Genomic DNA, 23,225 nt, shown 5'->3' with positions numbered 1-23,225 from the left:
CTCTTAGTGGGGGCAATATAAAACCCCTTATGGTCAAAATCCGTCGCTTTTGGGGCAGAACCCATACCAACAAGGTTCAAATCCACAAACTGGGCCTTATCAAAGAGCCCCCATGCCTTTCAATCCACAAGTGTCATTTATATCAACTTTGGAATTACCGAATGTGTCAAGGCTCACGAATGACCCAATACTCCATTCGTCGTATTGGCCTCTAGTTCCTACTAAGATTCCTGGCGATTGCCCGAAATTCGATGGAAATTTTAGAGAAGACCTCGAGGACCATGTTATGACTTACCATTTATGGTGTTCATATCCAATTCTTGGGTTGATGATTCCATTTGTCTACATCTTTTCCAACGAACGTTGACGGGTGTTGTCGCGAAATGGTACATCAAGTTACCTTGAGTTGCCTTCCAAGACTTCAACACTTTGGCAATGGCCTTCTTTGCTCACTTCTAGCTACCATTTCAATATGAAACTGGTACCCATCTACTAACGTCCTTGAAACAAAATACTTCCACCCACATCTCTGACCATATTCATGAATGGAGGCGTTGACGTCGCGATATCAAGTTCGATATACCTGATGAGCTTTTAACTGAATGGTTTACGAAATGATTCCTTAATAAAATTTCCAAGGACATAACTATGGGTGGCTGTGTGACCAAAGATCAAGCCATTACCTGTGCCCAATATCTTGATTTGGTGTATTATCAATCTGAAATGTTGTATGATCTCTTGCATGATGCTCCGAGACCATTGTCTGATCTGGTGTCTTCCAAACCTCTAGAGGCACTAGCCATCGACAGTTTTATTGGGTAAGTGACTCAAACTTCTAGTAAAGTTTCTTCTTCTTCTACGAAGCAGAAATCCATTTCAACTACTGCATCCAACTCTTCCTCAAATCCCTCTCAAAATCCTAGTAAAACCTCTAAGGTTAATGTCCTTCAATCTACCGCGGTAGACAAAACCTCAAAAGATGAAAATAAGGGTAAAGGAAAAGCCAAATCTGCTACCCCGAAATAGGATCCTTTGAAATTGTTTGCTGATGATGCGTCTTAACTTAAGCCCAAATATCCTTACCTCATTTGTGATGAAGATCACTATACCAAGGATTGTCCCCGTCGTGCTGCAGTTAATCATTTGTTAAAAGGAACCCAAGGGACACCAGTGGTATTAAAAGAACCTTTTCCATCACAACAAACCCAATTGGTAGAGCAACCGTAATATTCTACATCTTTGGGCTCTCAGGTTTATATGAGTGGAACGACACCTATTTCTGTTGCCACTCGATCAAAATACTATCTGACTCCTCCCAAACAGGTTGTGGAGAAAGAGGTTACTGATACACCTTCCACTTCTACTCCACCCAATTCTGGTCCTCTTCATATTGAGAGACCTAGTAATGACTTCGTCATCTGACCACCTCCAAAGGGTGTCCTTCGGAAATCATCATACAATATGAATGCACGAGCTTCTCAATGTTATAATATTGTCAAAGATTTAGCTCAAGCGCCTTCGGCGATGTCTGCCTTGGAAGTTCTCCAGAGTTGTCCATCGCAGTGGAAAGCATTACTATTCGCTATAGGAGGAATTGACCCTACTGATTCGAGTCTGATTACCTTTGACCTGGAAAATCATGTTCCACGTCTTCCATATCAGTTTGCCTTTTTAATTCAAGTCATTATCAAAGGGAAGACGATTCATAGGACCGTTCTTGATGAGGGTGCTTCCACTTGCATCATGTTTGTCTCATGCTCGAAAGCTATTAGCTCTTCGCCTCTCAACTAGTCTCCTAACACCTTAGAAGCCTTCGATGGTAGAGGATCTTGTCCATACAATATTCTCACAAACTTTCCCATAACGTTAGAAGGGAAAATCGTTAATTTAGAAGTAGAAGTCATTGATGCCAACTTGAATGATAACCTTCTAATTGGTCGGAGTTGGACCCATGCTATGTTTGACGTGGTTTCTACATTATTTTGTGTGCTCCATTTTCCTCATGAGGGGAAAATAGTCATAATTGATCAGTTAGCCTTTTTCTCTTCTAGCTCTTCAAATGGAAATGTGTCATATGTGGGAAATACTGACATCCCTTATGAGAGTGTTGGGGCAGGTCTTTTTAAAGACTCCGCTTTTATGGGAACATTTCCCCTCCCACCTCTAAACGTCGCTTCTGCCAACATGATCTCCACTTCACACGAGCCTTGGATCATTCCTCATCCCGATCAAGTTGATCCTTTTGGTGATGTTATGCCACTCAACCCAGTAGAACAAGCCTATCAAGCTGTTGTTTTGGCTTCAGCAGCCACTTCTGAAAGTCATGCTAATCTTAGTATGCATCTAGACGTGTATTTCAAATACCCTTGGCTTGGTTCTTGGGATTCTCTGGATCCCTTGAATAAGACATTTCCAACTGACAAGAGTATCACTGAGGTTATGTCTCTTCAAGAAAATCCCTAGAATGATGCCCATCATCGTTCCTCATTTATCCCGAGTTTTGGAGATATTTCACCTTGTTTAAAAACCTTTTCTTTCCCATGCACCAACTCATCCACTTCAAATGCCTATTTTGGTATATGAAGTTTTTCCTAAAGGAAACATGGGGAACATTATTGTTACCCTGCCCATTGACATTTTAGTTCAACCTGAGATTGTCAAAATCTTTCAACTGGGGGCATCTTTTTCTCGTAGTGAGTTTAAGATGTTCTTTCCCTCTTTTACGATATCTTCTCACTAAGTCTTTATCATTCACCCATTATCGTAATGGGGCATTCATCTTATGACTCATAACCCTCGCTCGCCCTGGGGGCATGGGGGAATTGTCATTTATGTGTGATTCCACTATTTGGTCGAGTCGATGCTTACATGTCATGCCAACGGTAAAACTCTGGTTTTACTCTCTGTTGATCAATTACCCGAGTCAGCAATTGGGCTCCATATAAACATTTTTACACATATTTTTCGTGTAAATACTTTTGTACATTAGTGTGTTTCATTAGTGTGGAGTGTGGTTTTGGTGTGTTAGTTTGCTTTTGCGAACGGGTTTTCCTTTGCTTACCTCGTGCTCTACTTGGTTTGTAGATGTCATCCAACCATTACGTCAGTTGTGCTGATGGTGCTTGTCGTAGTACACAGAATCTATCTTCCGCTGCATGGGCAATCTATGACCCTACTGGCGAGTTAGTGAATTTACAAGGTATATTTTTAGGTCGTGCGACTAATAACATTTCTGAATATAGTGCGGTCATTGAACTTTTGTCAGAACCTATTGCTCTTGGCGTTAGAGAGTTAATCGTGAATCTTGATTCACAACTCATTGTACTACAACTTAATGGACCATATTCAGCTAGAAACCCTCAAATTTTGAGAATGTATTTGCGAGTTCGTATCTTGGAATGAAACTTTGATTTTATTACTTATCATCACATTCCAAGATGCATGAACACATTAATAGATACATTGGCTAACTATGTGTTAGATAGACATTTGTGAAACATGTAAATCATAAAACATCACATAATAGACATGGTGAACATATATATATAGTTTTTGCAAAAGAGTTTGCTACATCAAAATGACAAAAACTGTGTTCTGAGACACATGGCTTCATAAGCCTACATCAGTGCAGAAAGTAAACAAAACCTGGCTATTCACCCACATGGTGCTCATGGTAGCACGAAATAGCCCTGATAACTCGGTCCAACAGCCGATGTAGTTTGGTGGAAACCCCTATAGTGTTTCTCTAGTACCACAATGGCACCTCTTCTATAGAGGCATACTCTGGAATGCCCCTGGTTAAGGCTTCCAGGTTACGCTCTACCCCGACAATCAGATTTTTCCCCTCCTTAATCTAGCGTGCCACTTGTCTGGCTATCGGACCCCGGAGATCTCTCTAGTCCCACATCTACAAATCATCATAATTTAAATCCCGGAGGTCTCTCTAGTCCCACATCTACAAATCATCATAATTTAAATCCCGGAGGTCTCTCTAGTCCCACATCTGTAAATCATCATAATTTAAATCTCAGTACACATATATATATATATATATATATATATATATATATATATATATATATATATATATATATATATATATATATATATATATATATATATATATATTTATTTATTTATTTACGTGCATCAATCCACTGTGCGCTTGGTGGAAGTGGAAGATCTAAATCCCCTCATAAATTCATGCCTGCATATGCCCAATCATCAACCATGATTAGCTGTTGACGCAGCCATCCAAAAAAACCCAGAGGGAATGACACTTGTTGGCCGCCTCCATGTCGAGGCATGAACTCACCCCATCTAAGTAATTGTGGATCTTTGGGCGCTGGTGCATCCACTTATATCCACTGATAATGAAACAATGGCATACGTTCCAAAAATAACGTCACCAATATGGATATGAAACCGAATTGTTTCAGCCTTCCTGACTTGTGCTTCGTAAGTTGGCACTTCATACACACCAACAAACCTTCACATGAGTTGAAGACCGTGGAACTTAGACAATCGTTTGCGTACTGGAAATGAAATTTCATTGCTTCATGAAATGCCTGAGCCCCAACTATTCGGGCCGTAGTATGCAGGATCGTTCATAGTGGGAGACTTGTGATGGAATTTATATTGATCTTCCCACTTTAGGTCTTTTTAGTCCCTAGGCAATACGTTGCAATCAATGTGTATGTGCTCTCCCCGACAACATGAGAACCAGATAGTTGAATCCATTCTCCTCTTTTACATAACCCAGTGATGAAATAAATGTTTGCGACATCTATTTCTAGTTCTTGGTCCCCAATCATGAATAATTGGTGATCCATGTCCCAACAACTAATCAAATTTGTAGTAACTCATGCTGGGACCTAATCCTAGGAATCCTAAAGAACTTGAGCAACCTGCATGCTCGTAGGACATCAATACAATTTGGATCCTAAGCTGCTTGATGGTCTTCAGATTCGTGTCCTGGTTCTTTCCATTCAATAGCCATTTTGGACTAATTATCCTGTGGAAAATCAATAAAACAACATTTCATGAGCTTCCATGGAGATAAAATTGAAGAAAAACCATTCAACATGGAGGATTTCACAAGAATTTTTTACCTTGTCGTCAACGGGATTACGTGTGAATTTTCACGCGCTGTCAGCACGATGGCCTAGTTGACCACAGGGTGATCAATGCGAGTCCGATGGATAAAACCCACGTTGATCGGCCTCGACATATTTTTTTTGAAAATCCTCTTTGCAACCTAATATGTGGATGAAAATGCATGAAATGATAACCAAAATGAAGGGGAGGGACATATCTCTTACCCGCAGCAAACGGCACAACGAATGGTGTTCGAGATTGATCATACTCCTTGCCTAAAAATCAAGGTAAAATGCTCTTAGATTTGCAAATTGGTGAAACGGTAAAAATGATTTACTTTTTAGGCTTTTTATAAGTTTTAAATAGTATATTTTACCAAAATTGTGGCATATTTCACTCATTTTTTAATATTTTTCCTCGAAATCGGTAATGTGTGTTTCCTTGTGCAACGACAGGTCATGCATACTTGGTGATGGTGATTTATTTTGATTGATTTAAAGATTTTTATTTTATCCCTTTTTTCAGACTCGTAAAAAATAAACGAAAAAGCGACCCCGTGGAGTAATCTTTAAGCTTTTTTCTGTCTCTCGAAAAATGAAAAGATTTCCGAGTACTTGTCATTCGAACTTGTTAAAATAAATGAAATGATGTCTACTCAGTATAAGTTTAACCCTTTTCTAGACTGAGATAGACTATTGTACGAAAAAGGAATACCTTAGTCGAACATGGCTAAGAGGTTCTCTTAGATGTTGTTTTCTACCTTTTCAGGTTCAAGAGATGATATACGAAAAGGGACCTTTGGAGTTTTCTTTTCTGCTTCTTTTTAAAACTCTCTAAACATGAAAAAGATGTCGAGTTTCCCCTCCATTGAACTCGTAAAACTTAAACAACGTAGGACTTGTCTCCATGACAAAACTAAGTTTATCTTTCCTAAGGGCTCGTAAAACTTACTAGGATGGATTCATTTGAAGGATGAACTTATATGGCAAGCATATGTTATCCCCTTCAAGCTTGCGATAAAAAATAATGGGGTACTCACTAGAAATGGCGGGGGAAAAAGTGAAAGCGATCATTTCTTGTATTTTGTGAAGGCAATATGTCACTCTTGAACATGACACTCATATGTTGCTCGTGTCGGGTTTGGGACATCCTCACTTAGTCACTTGCCTTGAATCCATTTTGCCTCTCATCTGATTATACCACTTCGTCATCAAGACCTCTAATCCTATGTTGAGTCAAATTCTGCCAAACTTTGAAGTTGTGTCATCGATATGTTCAAGAGAAGTCCTATCTACAGTTCTTTACCACTTATACACTGTCTAACTTTCTACCACAGTCCTGGATCATACTTATCTACTCTACTACGTCCTTTGTTTCATGTCGATGATGTGGGATTCATTATGGCCCTCCTTCGACGAGTCACTTCTTGTCGACTTCAACTCATTATCCGGGAAGATGATCTAGAAACTGCCTTCCATCACCTTAGAGCTTGCATGACTCAATGGCAAGTTCTTCGCATTCGACGACAAGTTTAAATCATTGACCTTTGATTAGATGATTCCACGGGTGTTCGACTTCAGCTTCATTATTCACATTCATGGATTGTGCTGATTGTACCTTGAGAGCCATTATCATTATTGGTGGTTTCTCTCATGCATGTTAACGGTTTACATCATTGATCGATAATCAGGTGGTTTTCTATCATGTTCGACTTTGACACATATATTCACATGTTAGAATTCGTACATTGATAGGGTCGAGACAAAGTGCAAAACCCTGGATTTTTCTGATAAAATTCAGGTTCTGTGGAGTTATGATGTATTCATGATTGTACATGTGTTTTTCTTTGTACGCATGGCTGTGACCATACCATAGGTCCATATATATGATCCTCTTTATTCAGATGGTTGCGATCATACCCTGGATCCATACACATGATCCCTTCTATTTGGATGGCTAAGTCCATATTGTGGATTCATGTATCATTAGATTCTTATTCATGTATCACTAGGCATGTTTATCAGAGATGTCAGATATGTATATGTATATGTATATGCTTGATTTGCAGGTCTCCTGACGGTGTTGTTCTAGTCCTTGCCTTAGCTTGTAAAGCATCTCAACCATCACTCCTTGTTCTACCTTCATGCTTTAGGGGGCATATGTTACACAATATTTTGTCACACCTCCTGTTCCATATCCCAAAGTGCCAAAATGTTGATAATTGTGAAGTATATCCATCAAGATACACAGACAAAAACGTCCCTGAAAAACCAAAGGAAAACTACCTTGAGTCAATTCTGAAGAAGGTTAGCTAAAACCCTAACTTTTAGGGCCAACGCACTTTGCTCCACTACCTTCCCGTGCTGATGCCAGGTTGCACTGCTTTACCCTACCGCTGCCAGCACGATTTTTGATATGAAAACCCGCACTAAACCTCTTCTGGCAGGTTTTCCTAAAATGGGGGAGAAACTTCGAGAACAATGAGCTAGATATTGGTTGTTGTAGATATGGTTGAGCTCTCCCATTTGGAGCACTTGATATTATCATTATGGGCATTCCCCTAAAGGTGTGGACCTTCCTCCCCCTTTTGTGGATCCCTAACTCCCTCTCTCTTCCTATAAATCAACTCCCTTCCATCCCCAAATGGTTGGTCATTGATTGCCTGCATTCCTATACTGATGTTTTGCCCAAATGTTGTCTATTCTAACTTGGAGAGGGAGTGCTTGAGGAGTCTTTGCTTGGACTTGTACATCTACCAAAAGGAGGTCTCCAACATCAAGGCATAGGTTGTATGCTTTCCTTCTTAGCTTACTGGTGAGCTCCAGTATTGTAGCAATAATGCTACAACTCCTGGGGCTTCCTGTCTCTCATTTTATCAACCCGGTAGTTCGTACAAACTTGAAAGCGACGGTGCTGTATGCACAAGTACTAGCTCTTGTCGCAGCTGTCACTTGGTCAGCTGGCACAAGTCCGCTAGGGCTCAAGCCAACTTCTATAGGCTCACAGAAGAAGCTTTATCAATGATGGACGAAAGCTAACTCAGAGAAAACTACTCTACTTGGCAAAAAAATGATCTGAAAGCAAATCAAAGCATGTAAACCTAGGAAACCCTGATTTAACTAGTCTAACCTCTATACTGCAAGGAATGTGAAGGAAACTTCTACCAATGCTGCTGTTACCTCTAATAAGTGGAAATGCATGGATCTAAGCTGTTTGCATCATGAAAGACATGTTTTTGTATTTTCCCTTTAAATGTGTGGAATGATTGTGATTGTGTGCTAATTAGGGTTTGGTTGTGCAGATGGGATGGAGAAGGAAGGAAAGCGTGGGACAGGTTGGGAAGGCTAGGGGAGGTCCCCAAGGATCCTTAGCATCCATCCACAAAGGTTCCTCGCATTCAGATGCTCAGCAACCGAGAGAGTGGCCTCCTACAGGATGGCTGTGGAGGATCCTACAGGATACTCTGTTTTCTACAGGATGTCTACAAATGGCTACAGGATGACCGACCGTGAGTGGTTGGAGTGATGGAGAAGTAATGGAATGGTAGGGGGAGATATGCAAGGTGGGGATGAGGCTGGTGATGGATGTAGAAGTGAAGGAATGGGATAGGGAGTGAATGTAGGGAGTAGGTTGGAAGATGGAGGACTAGGTCAACAACGAGGGCTAGAGAATGGAGCTATGCGAGGAGTGAAAGTCTTTGGAGAGATAGCAGAGCGGAGTGAAGGTCGAGAAGATGTGTGTGCATGTGTGATCAAGGTGGAGGAGAAGGTAATGGGCCGAGAAGGAGAAGTGTAAATGTATCAAATGCTTATGACTGTTATCAAACCGAAAGTGCATCAACCTAACTACCTGTGCTCATAATCCAATGATCAACAATCAAAAACGCGAAAGAGAATGTGCATGAAGCTGTAGTAAAGGAGTGCAGTGCATGAGTGGATGACAAGGAAGCATCTAACGTAACAGTGATTGTATTGCAGCAATCATCAAGTGAAGAAATGCGTGTTTTTGGTGGCTAGCTATGGGCTGCACCCCAATCTTCAAGAAAGATGGCAGTGAGTCCTAACAGCCTTTTTGTTGGAGCTCCAAGAGATTTATTCTACCAACCTATCAAACTTGAATACTGAAAGCAAAGCATCATACCAGTCCTATCTATGTTAATGAAAACAATTAAACTAACAAGCTGGAAATCCGAATTGCATAGGAAACTAAACAAACTCAAGTGCTGGAACTAATGGTAAATGCATTACAACACTGAGGAGGTCTATGGCTCTCAGGTTGGGCCCTAACCTGAGAGCTATAGCTCCTTGAGAAAACTCAGAACTAACTCAAAAGTGGCCTTCTTTATTCATAATCTGATAACATGCCAAATTGGCTTACAAAAGAGAACGAAACTTGAGCTGTGCTCCAAAATTACAATAGTAATACGAGAGTTTCAACAACCTAACCAAGGCTAAGGCCTCTATACTTATACAAAACGATGCTCCAACAGGTATCCATGATTCTAGGAGCTCGGCTGTTCAATCTATAGTTTAACTGCTGATCCTGTAGGATGATCATAAATGCTGTTTCCTGTAGAGCAGTTTTGAACTGCTGTTCCTGTAGAACAGCTGGCCGTGTATTAAGCTCGGAGGGAGGATGGAGTGGGGCTCGGAGTTCTTGGTGAGGATCACGAGGAATGTCCCCCAAGACCGTGGACAACCTCTCCTTACGTCAGCAATGCCAACTCGTTGTCTCCTTGCCACCTTTTCGTTGTCTTTTGCTCCCTTTTAATGCCAAAACCTGGAATCACAATGCATTAGCTACGTAGATAAAGTGCCTATCCTTTCTCCTACAAACAACATGAATAAACTAAGAAGTGTATGCATAAACAATAAAAATGAATGGTTTGAGCAAGCAAAATAGGCCAAAATGAGCCCAAATTGTACCAAAATTGGGGCTCATCACTTACCAATATATACATATGATGTTCACTTTCCATAATTCTGTAAATGTTTATACTTTTAGCTTTATCCTCCTTGATATATTAAGTAGTTTATGTTTGATGTATGCCATATATGCTCTTGTACCTTGTTTTTCTCTTTGATTTTCCTTTTAAGTACTTGGACGTGAAGAACAAGTAAAGAGCGAGCCTGGAAGCAAAGGAATCAAAGTCATCTCCAAAGGACTGAGTGATTAACATTAGAGCGAGCTAGGTCACCCTCTCTTTGCATTTGTTAAACATAAGCTACGAAAGTGTGTGCTAGTTTGTTTAGTTTGTTGCTATACCCACTCATTGGGCTAGAGAGATCGCCTCTGTCCATAGAGGGGATCTTTCTTCACAACAATTAGTATCTTAGATATATTTCGCTCAAATCACCCGCTCCTCCATGATTGTGATGTCACTCAATATTATGGGTTTTGGGAATCACCGTAAATGGATTTCGTTGAGACATATGGTTTGAGAACAAAGGCCTTTTTTCATCCTCATTCAAGAGACAATGACGACTAGTGAGAAGGCCAAAACATATTTTATGAAAATGTTCCCTGGACGGATGTTCTACTTAGTGGATGCACTTGGTTTATCGAAAGGTTTGGTGGGGATCCAAAGATTGTTAATTTTCAGGCTTTTAAAACTTTTGTAGGTATATTTATTATTAGTTTATCCTGAGGATATAGGCTTCAATTTCACATTCTTAATACATATCCCCCATATGTCCACATAATGGCTTTTTAGGATCGTCTTGATAGATGTAGTTTTATTAAAAATTGGATCTTTGATATTTGTTGGAGACTTAAATTTAGTAGTGTCTACTTAAGAGATTTGGGGGTCAAAATGAAAGATGGACCCAATGGGACCGTACTTCAAAGAAATTTTTGGATCGAACCACTTAGTGGATATTTTGTTGAATCCACTTACTCCCACCTAGGGAAATGGCCTATCTAGGAGTTAAATTTCAGATTATTCTATGTTGTTTCAATTGCTTTAGCCCAATTCAATTATTGTATTAGAAATCTTTCAATAACAATTAATATTTCCAACCATCAATAGTAATTGAAGATAGAAAATTAAATGCAATGACAAAGGAGACAATAAACACATCAACAAGAGACACCAGATTTGGTCAAATACCAAGGAAAAACCCACTATCAGGAAAACCATTTGAAATTCTTCTTCTTATTAGATTATCATAAAATGTTCAATAGAGACTACAATGAGCCAAATACAAAATAATCCAACAAAATTAACCCAATAACATTCAGAAATATGTTCCCAACACCAATCCAAATCAAATTCAACTTATCTTGCCTTTTGTCAACTGCGGTCAAATGTCGAAATCCAACCCTAGACTCAACTACACGGAGGAGCCTATAAGCCTGCAGTTGTGACTAAAAATTGCTTGTGTGTAGCCTGCGATCAGAAACCAAAACCCTAAAACATGTGCGAGCTTCGGACCCTGTAATCTTGGACCTATACGAACCACTTTTCTTGACCCAACTTCAGACCTATGCGAACCAATCAATGTAGAAGAGAAGAAGAAGAAGAATTTGGTGATGTCCAAATGAGCTTAAGGTCACTTGTATTTATAGGCTTCCAAGGGTGACCATTTTCCTGTTAGGATCGAGCTGATCAAATGTGACATTGTGGGCTTCAATCCAAAAGTACACTTTCCCTTGTCCAAATTGAGCGCTTCAATAGTCAAAATTGGTCCTCTAGAAAAGAGGAATCTAGTCCCATGGTTGGAATTTGTCACTGAGATTCCAAATTAACACTCCCTCTTAGCTAGGGTGAAATTCCATCTGCATCATGTAATATTCATATGTGACCTGTCGACATATCATGTCCCATATCTGTGCGATTCTATCTACTAAAACATTCTCGAAACTAAAGAAAAAGAATCATCGGGGAGTTAAGGCTACCACCTTCTCGAATAATGAGGAAGGTCCTATTGGACACTCTCACCTGATGTCATCTCATCGAGAAACATTCAAGATACAACTTACCAAGCAAGGATGACAACCATCCCATTATGTAATCAATGGGTGATATACAACTTTCTATATAAAAGACAAGGATCACATCCATCCTATTGCCTGTTGATCTTCCCAACAATGACCATTAAGAATCACGTGGTAGAACACCTTTATCATAATCAGCTTGGGTGAGATACATGACTTACCAAAGGTAAGCATCACACGCCCCGACGGACTCTCTCATCTCGTTGGCCAGATAGGGAGCGGTAATCCCAACAAGCCCAGCTTGTGGGTATGTGATCCAGGTGGATGTTGGTGGCCACCCACCTATCCCATTTGGACCCCCACAACTATCTCTTTCAGTTTTTTAGTTTCCTAATTGTAGCACAGTTTACTATTTTTAGCAGTTTTTTCGGGTCCTGAACTTCCAAAGCCGTTTTGAGGCCCTAAACGACATTTTTTGGGAAATCTGGGAGCAACATGGGTCTGCGGACCGATGTTGCCCTTCCCAAAGTTGTAGCACTCGGATATATCTTTCTGACAAGCTATTATATGCGTCAAATGGAGATCGTATGCCAAAGTTACAACCCCAAGAAATTGATGTACCAATTTACCCAAACGGAGCCCACAATTTGGCGTTTCATCTTCTAGGGTTAGGTTTTGGGATGTTAAGGGTTTTCCATTGTTTCTCAACAATAAATAGGCCTTCGAGCCTCATTGTAACAGAGTTCAGAGGCATGTAGCCGCCACATCTCTTCTCAAAGATAAGCTACCATCGCCCTAGCTAGTTTATTTCCATTACTGTTTGTAAGCATATTTCAGTATTTTACATTAATGAAATGAAGTATTATATCCGCTACATATCTTTGTTTATGGTTATCTCTGTAATTTGTTGCATTCCAGTCTAAATCCGGATCAGTATGATGCCAATTGGGGTATACTCTGCATACACCAAGATAGGGGGAGATACCCAACTTGTCAAAACAGAGAAAGATCACACACCTTATGGGTGATAGATAGGGGTGATACCCTATTGTCCAAAGATCCCTCAATCCCAGGAGCCCTCTATCTCAATTCCACACCCTTGGAGCTCAAATAGGGGGGAAGAGTTGGCTCAGTGTTCTTGATCAACGATGCCCCTTATCAGGAGGGATCGCATATGTTAGTCCTGGTTGCTCTCAAAAGACGAAGAACTTCCCTTTCAACAAATCCTCAATGAGAATATTTTCAATTTGTTTATCTATCGGTATGTGATGGAGTCTAACGAATCCTCTCTATACCATGTCTCGAATGAAATGATATAAGATCTTTGTGTGCATGGACTTGCCATGAAATACGAGATTATCTGCTAAACAAATCCAACTCTCATTGTCGCAGTATATCACTTTAGTGGCCAGGACCTGCTCAAATAGCTCTCTAAAGAGCTTCCTCAACCAAACTGCTTCACAGCTATCCATGTTAGCGATAATGTATGTTGCCTCAGTGGTACTCTGTGATACGGAGGTCTCCTTCCTGGTCATCGAAGATATCATGGCATATCCAAGACTAAAATTAACATCCAGACATACTCTTCCAGTTGACAACATTTCCTTCCCAACCAACATCAGTATATCCATGAATTCGAACATCTTCGACAGAGTATCTCAGACAGAGGGTGATCATGCCATGCAAATATCTCAAAATGTGTTTGACAACAATCCAATGTGCATGGAGAGGCTCGGTCATGAATTGACTCAACATGTTCATTACATAACATATGTCCATACGGGTGTTCACTAAGAACATCAGAGCCCCAATCAACTATCTATACTCGAATAGATTCGCCAAATGAGGTCTTGCATCTTCTCCACATAACTTCTTGAAATTAATTTCCATCAGTGTGGGAAAGGACTTGCATTCTGCATCCCAAATCTCTCCAACGACTTCACAAAATATTTTCCTTGTGAAAGGAAAATCTCATTGGGCCTTTTCCACACCTCAAGGCCTAGAAAATATTGCATGAGTCCAAGGTCCTTCATCTCGTATTCAAAGGCTAACTCCCTCTTACACTCGATCATCAGGGGCTCACTACCTGTCAAGAATAAATCGTCAATGTATAAAATCAAAATCAATGACATACCTTGGATTACCTTGAAGTATAGGTTGGGATCGACATTGCTTCTTGTGAATCCCAACTTCACCAGATAACTATCTATGTGGGCATACCATGCTCTTGGGGCTTGCTCCAAGCCATACAATGCCTTCTTCAACCTGTAAACATGTGTCTTTTGATCCTCTACTTCAAATCCTTTTGGTTGCTCAACGTATAATTCTTCTTGTAACATGCCATGGAGGAATGCAATGTTCACATCCGTTTGATGAAGGGTCCATCATTGAGTTGCGGCAAGAGAAATTATCGAACAAATGGTTGTATATCGAGCCACCGATGAAAATATATCATTATAATCTTCTCCCTCTTTCTAGAAGAATCCTCAAGCCACAAACCTTGCTTTATATTTCTCAATGCTACCATCAACTCCATGTTTGATCTTGAATAGCCATTTTGAAGTCACCACATATTTCCCCTTTGGTCTCAGCACAACATCCCATACGTCATTATTCATAATTGATTCATATTCTTTGGCCATAACATCCTTCCAAACTTGTTCTTTCATGACTTCTTCAAAGGTGGGAGGTTTGACTTGAATCATAGTGCTCATGGCTACAACATATCCCTGGTACTTGCATGGCTTCTTACTTTCTCTAAATGATCTTCGAACGGGAACGTGTCTCTCATCATCCTGTAATGTGTCACAAAGCCAAAGTGACCTCTTCTTGGCAGGATGATCACATGGAGGAAGATCTAACGAGTCCATGGGTTCCATGGGATCATTAACAATCTCTCTTTCAGATTCAGGTACAAAGGGACAATCTAAAATACTCATATCATCATTCTTCTTCTCAGGAGGAGGAATCAGAGGAAGGTCCCTTGCTTTCCTAAGGGCAACATCTTCATCGAACGTTACATCCCTGCTTATTTCAACCTTCCTTTAACCAAAAATATATATTCTAAATGCTTTAGAATTTTCACAATATCCAACAAACATACCTTTTCTTCCCATGGCTTCCACCTTGTTTCTTTTGTTCTTCAACACATGTAAATATACAAGGCAACCAAAGATACAGAGATGGCCAACATCAGTTTGACACTTGTGAACACTTCTTTGGGGATGTTGTTGTCGAATGCTTGATGAGGCACCCTGTTTTGAACATATACGACAACAATTGTTGATTCTCCCCAAAGGAACTTCGACAAATTTTGATCATGGAGCATAGCATGAGCGGCTTCTACAATCGACATGTTCTTTCTTTCAGGTACTCCATTTTGTTCAGGATTATAGGGTATAATCATCTCTTTCTTGATACCTTCATTCTTGCAATAATCGATGAATTCATTCAAAATGTACTCTCCACCATTGTTAAACTTGAATATCTTAATTTTCTTCCATGGGATATTGTTTACCAAAGCTTTGAACTCCATGAACATTTCGAAGGCTTCATCCTTGTGCTTCAAATAATATATCCATGTCTTTCTTGAGAATTCATCAATGAAGCTGATGAATTAAATATGGCCAACAATAGAATGCATGGGAATCAGACCACATATGTTAGAATGAATGAGATGGAGGATGTCATTTGTCTTGTTCTCGCTAGAGGGGAATGGTCCCCTTGTCTTCTTTCCACTATCACAACTTGGACATATTGCATTATGTTGGGCTTGAACAACGAGAATACTAAAGACCAATTTCTTCAATTTCTAAAGAGCATCATAATGTAGATGGGCCAATCATTGGTGCCATAGCTCACTTAGATGATTAGTATCATGGACCAATGCTAGAAGAGGTCTACCAATGACTATGTAGAGTCCTTCAAATATTAATCCCAATGTAAATGCATCTCTCATAGGTGATCCAACAGGCCAAGTAAGCACCTTTCCCTCAATGAAGGCAACCCTCATCCCTTTGTCTTCCAAAGCAGATATTGATACCACATTCTTCTTCAATCCCGACACATACATCACATCATGGAGCAAAAAAGACTCCCTGGAATTTAAATGAAATTTAACGAACCCAAAGCCTTTAATAGGATGAGTGGAGTTGTCTCCAAGAATAATTTTCAAGTTTGACCCCTTGTATATCAAACTAGAGAGAACTTCCTTATACCCAGATAAATGACGAGTGGCCCCACTATCAACCAACCAACTATCCCACGAATCCGGAGAAGATGAACAAATGAGTGAAAAAATAAAAATATACTCAAATTGATTTGCAACATTACTTTCATACCTGGAATATCTTTACTTCTTTTGAGGGCGGTGGTCTTCTTCACGGTCACTTGGAGTATCTCTCCTTCTTCCATCTCTTCCATTACAATCATTCCTTTGGTCATCTCTTCTTCTTCAATCATCATACCTGTTATTGTTGCTTCTAATGTTGTAGCGTGGACCATTGATCTTCTCAGGACAATCTCGAGCATAATGGCCTTTCTTATGGAAATTGTAGCATTCAATGTGCGACGATTCCTTAACTCTTCCAAACCTTCTATTTGAGTTTCGAGGAGGAGGTTTTCTTCAATTTAATGGACCTCCTTTTCCTTTCTTCTTCTTCTTCTTCTGAGTGATGAAGGCAGTGGGCTCCCCTTCTTCATGCTTTTGTATCCTGCCTCTAGAAACCATCATTGATTCTTCTTGAGTGAGATTTCCAACAAGCTCATCAAATGACGAAAACTATTATTATTTCTTATAGTGGCAATGAAGCTTTCCCAAATAGGAGGGATACCTCTAAGAGTTACAATTGCCTTTTCCTTGTCAGGCACAGTTTCCCCAACTCTTTGTAATTGATCTCTAAGACGAGATATCCTCATAATGTAGGATTGCACAAACTCTCCTTTGTTCATCTTCATATCTTTGAGTTGATCTTTCAAGGAGAGAATTTCATTCAAATTATTGACTTCATACATACCAACTATATTATCATACATGTCATTAGATTTCCTCAAATTTCCAACATATGCAAGTAAATTATCTTGTAAACCATCAACTATATTTTCTTTTCTTTTAATTCACCTTTCTTGTGCTTGTTCTTGGCAGCAATGAAAGCATTCTCCGGAGGCTCAGGTACTTTTCCTTGGATGTATTCCAAAACGTCATTATTATTAGCTATGATCTCCAACCTGATCTTCCATGCAACAAAGTTAGATGAGTCACCCAACTTCTCATGTTCCTCAAAGAAAGAGGGAGGAATCTTGACTTGATTAGATAGGCTCCTTCAACTTTCCAAAGATGATTGCTTCATTGCTTGTTTCATTTTGGGCTTTTGCTTCACCTTGGATCTAATACCATGTTAAATTTCAGATTGTTCTATGTTGTTTCAATTACTTTAGCCCAATTCAATTCTTGTATTAGCAATATTTTAATAACAATCAATATTTCCAAGCATCTATAGTAATTGAATATAGAACATTAAATGCAACGACAAATGATATAATCAACACATCAACAAAAGACACCAAATTTGGTTAAAGACCAAGGAAAAAACCCACTATGGGGAAAACCATTTGAAAATTTTCTTCTTATTAGATTGTCATAAAATGTTCAACGGAGAGTACAATGAGGTCAATACAAAATCATTTAGCAAAATTAACCCAACAACATTCAAAAATATGATCCCAACATCAATCCAGATCAAAGTCAACTTATCTAGCCTTCGGTCAACTGTGGTCAGATGTCAAAATCCAACCCTAGATCTCAACCAAAAGGAGGAGCCTATAAGCTTGCGATTGTGGCCGAAAATTGTCTTTGTGCAGCATGCGGTTAGAAACCAAAACCCTAAAACATGTGCGAGCTTTGGTCCTTGTAATCTTTGACCTATACGAACCACTTTTCTTGACCCGGCCTTAGACCTATGCGAACCAATCAATGAAGAAGAGAAGATGATGATGCTTGGTGATGTCTAAATGAGCTTGAGGTCACTTGTATTTATAAGCTTCCAAGGGTGACCATTTTCTTGTTAGGCCCGACCTTATCAAATGTGACAATGTGGGCTTTAATCCAAAAGTACACTTTCCCTTGTCCAAATTGAACACTAAAATAGTCAAAATTGGTCCTCTCGAAAAGAGGAATCTAGTTCCATGGTTGGAATTTGTCACTGAGCTTCCAAATTAACAGTGGGATGGATGGCATGGCCAAGAGATTAGACAGGTTCTTGGTCCATGAGAACCTTCTAGGAATGCGGGGTTTGATGAGAACATGGACCATACCATGGAATTTGTTTGATCATGCTCCTATTCTATTCCAATGGCAAGGTGAAGATTCATGGAGAGGCATCCCATTTAAATTTAACCATTAATCTTTAAATGATAAGGAATTTGACCTTTTGGTCAGGCATTTCTTGATGAAATTAGTATGATCAAAAGGAAATTTCGCATATGGATGGGGTCTACTAGAAGCTCTCAAAACTTAAGAAAGTTGTCAGATAATGGGTCAGGGATAAAAAAAAGGAATCATATCAAAGAGTTACATGAGATTGATTAGGAACTAATGAAGGATGTTGATCCAAAATTTCTAAGATACTTTTCAAAGATATGAAATAATGAACTTTGGCCCTAGAGGGGCAAAAACAATCAATATTATATCATAAAGAGGATGAATGGTGTCTTAAAATCCATGCCACTTGGGTTAAGGGTGTGATAAAAATACAATTTTTTTCCATCACTTTGCCTCTTAGAGAAGATGTCAAAACACTATATGGGATCTGGAAGATGCCTTGAGCAGGAAAATATATTCGTTGGATAAATTACGTGAGGTGACTATTATCCACTTTGGGGAATTATACTTGGCTGGGGCTGGGGTCGATTTTGAAAATCAAATACAGATCTTGCAGACTTACCTCATTATGAGAGGAGGATAATGTTTGAATTTGGAGGTCGATCACTCTGGATGAATTGGCACTTGTTCTAAAATCCTTTGCAAAGGAGAAATGCTTAAGTCTGGATGGCTGGCCTATTGAACTATTTATTCATTTTCTGGATATCATGGGCACGAATCTGCTACTATTTGCCGAAGAAACACAAATCGACTGTAAAAGCCTGATGCAATAAACACTACATTTATTGCATTCATTGCTAAGGTATCAAAGGCTAAATCATTTGCAGATTATAGGCCTATTTCTTTGTGCAATATCATGTATAAAGTGATTTCAAAGATTATTGCGATTCATATAAAATATAATCTGTATAAACATATCTCCCGCGAACAATTTGGGTTTTTAAAATATGGACAAATTGCACATACACTCTATCAAGGTTAAGAAGAAGAAAGCGGTGATGTTGAAATTAGACCCGCATAAGGCATATTATTGTGTAGTTTGGGTCTTCTTGAGGTTGGTATTAAACAAAATTGGCTTATTCGTGGAAGTGTTTGAATGGATTATGACATGCATTTCTTCTGTAAATTTCTCTATATTGATTAACAAGGTTCCTTCAAAATTCTTTAAGGCCTCTAGAGGGTTGAGGCAGGGGTATGCATTATCTCCATTGTTATTCTTGCTTATCATTGATGGATTGAGTAGGTTAATAACTTCAACACAACATATGGGTCACTTATCGGGGATCCAGATTACAAAAAACACCTCCATATCCCACTTAATCTTCGTGGACAATGTCTTGATTCTTGGCATGGCATCAATTATTGAATGGGATCACTTGCGTCAAATCTTACACTCCTTTGGACATGCTACTGATCTATATATGAACAACGCAAAGACATTATTAATTGATAGACCTTTGGAGTGAGACAAAGTATCTGAGATTTCAGAGTTATTAGAGGTTGGGATTATTCCATTAGATGATGGTTTCAAATATCTCAGTTTCCATTTGAAACCAAACAATTATGGCATCCAAGACTAGTGTTGGTTGATGGAGAAGTTCAAATGCAAATTGGGCAACTGGTCTCATAAATGGTTGTCTATTGGTGGTAGATTGATTTTAGTTCAATTGATTTTACAGAGTATCACAATATATTGGATGCATTTATATATTTTACCTAGTGCCATAACAAATCGGATAAATTCCATCATTTTAAATTCATTTGGGTAGGTTCTAGTGAGATTTTTTTTTTCATCTTGTTAAGTCGCTAGACATTTCAAAAAGGAAAGAGGATGGGGGTTGGGGTATTAAGAATATTGAAAAATCTGGTTGGGCTTTGGGGATAAAAATTCTATAGAGAGCTATATCCAGTAATGGTATTTGGCATAATATCATCAAGGGAAAATATCTCAAGCACCAGTCCATTATTAAGTGGATTAAGGATGGGACTTGGGCTCCTCAATCTGCTTTCTACATCTGGAATGGCTTTATGAAAATCAAGCAATGGATGATCAGGAACCTAAGATGGCAGATTGGCTTAGGCTCTTTGGTGGAGATCAATTTGGATCATATAATGGGTTTCTCTTGTACCCAAACCCTATCCATTCCTCTTATTAGATATTTACATAATTTGGGCAGATATTATATAAACCAAATACAAGTTGCATGACATCCCTCTTGTCTACATCTTATTTGTATAAGTTCGAGGCATTTGGGTTTATATGAGGATATGACTATGGAATGGGACAAATACATACAAAATTTAAGTTTGGCAGGTATCAATCTGGATGGAAATATCGATAAATTCTCTTGGGAGGGGCTGGCAATACAAGGACGAATATCTATTAATGATGCTTATTGGTGATAGTTCTATGGCTCAACAGAACCGGGGTGGGGGGGGGGTGAATGTGGTTATGTAAAATATGGAAGTGGAACCTACCGTTAAAACTTATATGTTTTGGGTGGCTTGCATGATAGAATATGATTCTCACATGCGATAATTTATGTTGTAGGGGTTTAATTGGTCCATGTAGATGTATTTTGTGTTTACAGTGACTCGAGGATGTGACTCATATTTTCATCTCTTGCCCATTTCCGGTTACCATTTGGATTGTTGTTTTGAACACCTTAAAAATTTCTACTAGTTGGAATTTTGCATTTGTCGGAACATGCCTTATGGATTGGATAAAGGAATGTAAGGTTTACAAATTTCTTCCTTTTTACATTATGTGGGGTATATGGAGACGTAGGAATGCATGTATTTTTGGACAAACCACTAGATATTTATGAGACATACCTCAAGATATGTGCCTATTATAATGAATTTGGGCTTGCGGTGGAAAAGGATAATATGATAACTTTCAGCTGGTGGATATATGGGCTAGATGCACTGTGGGTTTCTTCGATGGAGGTGCAAAAAATAATTCATGTGGGTGTGGGCCATACATCGTCTATAGGCCTGGACAATATTACCATTTCTGCTAGAATTGTGGATCTGACTCCAACTGGAGGGTGGAAATCATTGCTCTGTGGGGTATCCTTTATTGTGCTAAATGGCTTTACATTGAGAACTTGACCATATTTGGAGATTCAAAAAGAGTAATTGATTGGGTTTTAAAGAAATAAAAAGTTGATCCTCCTTTGCTAACTAATTGGATGCAAAGAATCAACAAGATGATTGAATATCATAGTGAGATACAATTTTTTTTTTGGTAGGTAAGCACCCGTGGGGATTTGAACCAGTGACCTTTCGCAAGGAGTGTTTTAAAAGTGCACCCATTCACTGTCAATCCAAAGCCCTGTGGGCTTATTGTGAGATACAATTTAAACATATATATAAGAAACAAAATAATATGACAAACGCTTTGTCAAAAATACCTCTGAATCTATTATAATGCATACATCAATGATCAACTCCATAAAAGGAAGAAATTTCCATTCATATATCTTTCATCTATTTAGGTATTTTTAGTTTTATTAAAACAATATTATAGATTAGTCTCTTTGTTTACTGTAACATAAAGGCTTATGAAGTGACATTGTTTGACATTTTTGATATATTTAAACAGTTTTTTATATTTAATATAAAAGTTGTTGATTTTTTTTCTCTGAAAAAGACAAAGACTACAACAACATGGAAGAACTAGAAACCCTCGCGGGCAAGTACATTCGGAAAACACTCCAACTACCTCGACGTCAACAGCAACGCATCGATCCTTGCTTACGTGGCATCTCACTGGCGATTTATTCCGTAGTTGCCACGTAAGCGCCCAGTCAGCGCAAACCACCCTTGTTGTTTAATTTCAGAAAAGTCGAGCACCGAAAGTCCGGATCGGTGAAAAATAAGGAAATCCGAGTAGTCACTGTATCAGTCCAGTATGGCCGCCATCCTGACGACATTAGCGAGTCCTTCCTCTCTGTCACAGTCGTCCCTTATCAATTCTCTAGCTCTGTGCCCTACTCAAAACCCTCTCTCCAGAAACCTACCTGCTAATGCCCTCGGATTCAGACAAGTTGATCGCAGTTGCACGACATTTAGCTTGTCCGTAAGAAGCAGTTCCGGGCGGACGAAGTCCGTCGGGTTCGAAAGAAGGTCTAGAATCAGTGGATCACAGTACAGATCTCCCCACAAGGTTCGAGAAGGGCATATTGTGTGTGCACTTGACGATACACAGAAATCTGGGTCGGTTTCTGAATTTCTAAAGGCGGAGGGAGAGCCGGTGCCCGAGGTTAATTCAGAGGCGGCGGGAGGAGGAGGAAATAATTTCGGAGGCAGCGGCGGAGGAGGAGGAGGAGGAGGAAAACAATTTCGGAGGCAGCAGCGGCGGAGGAGGAGAAGGAGAAGGAGAAGGAGGAGGAGGAGAGAAGAAAAAAATGGCATTGACCATGTCCCAGAAATTGACCCTTGGTTATGCTGCTCTGGTTGGAGGTAACACATTTTGACTGCCTTTTTGAATCTTTTGTTTTTCCGTTTTTACTCCCAGCTGAAATATTTTGAAGTTCTGGTTGCCTAAAATTAGACGCCCACTCTCAGCTTCATTGGACAGAGTACATACTACTGCTCTTTAATGGCTTAAGATCGTATTTACAGAAATCAATTAACAGTTAGTGACTTCTATTATCCCATACAACCTTCAACCCCTTCTCTGTATCGTCACGTCTTTCAACTAAAATTACTCTCACTGAGAGAAGTCACGTGTGCTCTACAGGGAGATGTTCATGTCTCTGTGTCTGCATTTGTTTGGCTACTAAAATAAAAATGTGAAAAACCCTTT

The 23,225-nt window shown here is 39.3% G+C and overlaps 1 protein-coding gene across 1 annotated transcript in view; it reads left to right on the top strand.

The window, feature by feature from the left end:
* The first annotated feature begins 22,686 nt into the window (after nucleotides 1-22,686).
* LOC149168170 (protein FATTY ACID EXPORT 2, chloroplastic-like) overlaps nucleotides 22,687-23,225 on the top strand; it is a 148,456-nt gene continuing 147,917 nt past the window's right edge. Inside the window, exon 1 of the mRNA XM_089428140.1 lies at nucleotides 22,687-22,879. Coding sequence (XP_089284266.1) covers nucleotides 22,825-22,879 — 55 coding nt within the window. The 5' untranslated portion in view covers nucleotides 22,687-22,824. The remainder of the gene's footprint in view (nucleotides 22,880-23,225) is intronic.

The sequence above is a fragment of the Pinus tabuliformis genome, chromosome 4_2 (assembly GCF_031772625.1).
Source record: "Pinus tabuliformis cultivar Carrire ecotype Pingquan chromosome 4_2, CPIR1, whole genome shotgun sequence".
Lineage (NCBI taxonomy): Eukaryota > Viridiplantae > Streptophyta > Pinopsida > Pinales > Pinaceae > Pinus > Pinus tabuliformis.
Note: the sequence above shows the minus strand (reverse complement) of the source record. Positions and strands in the feature narration are given on the sequence as shown.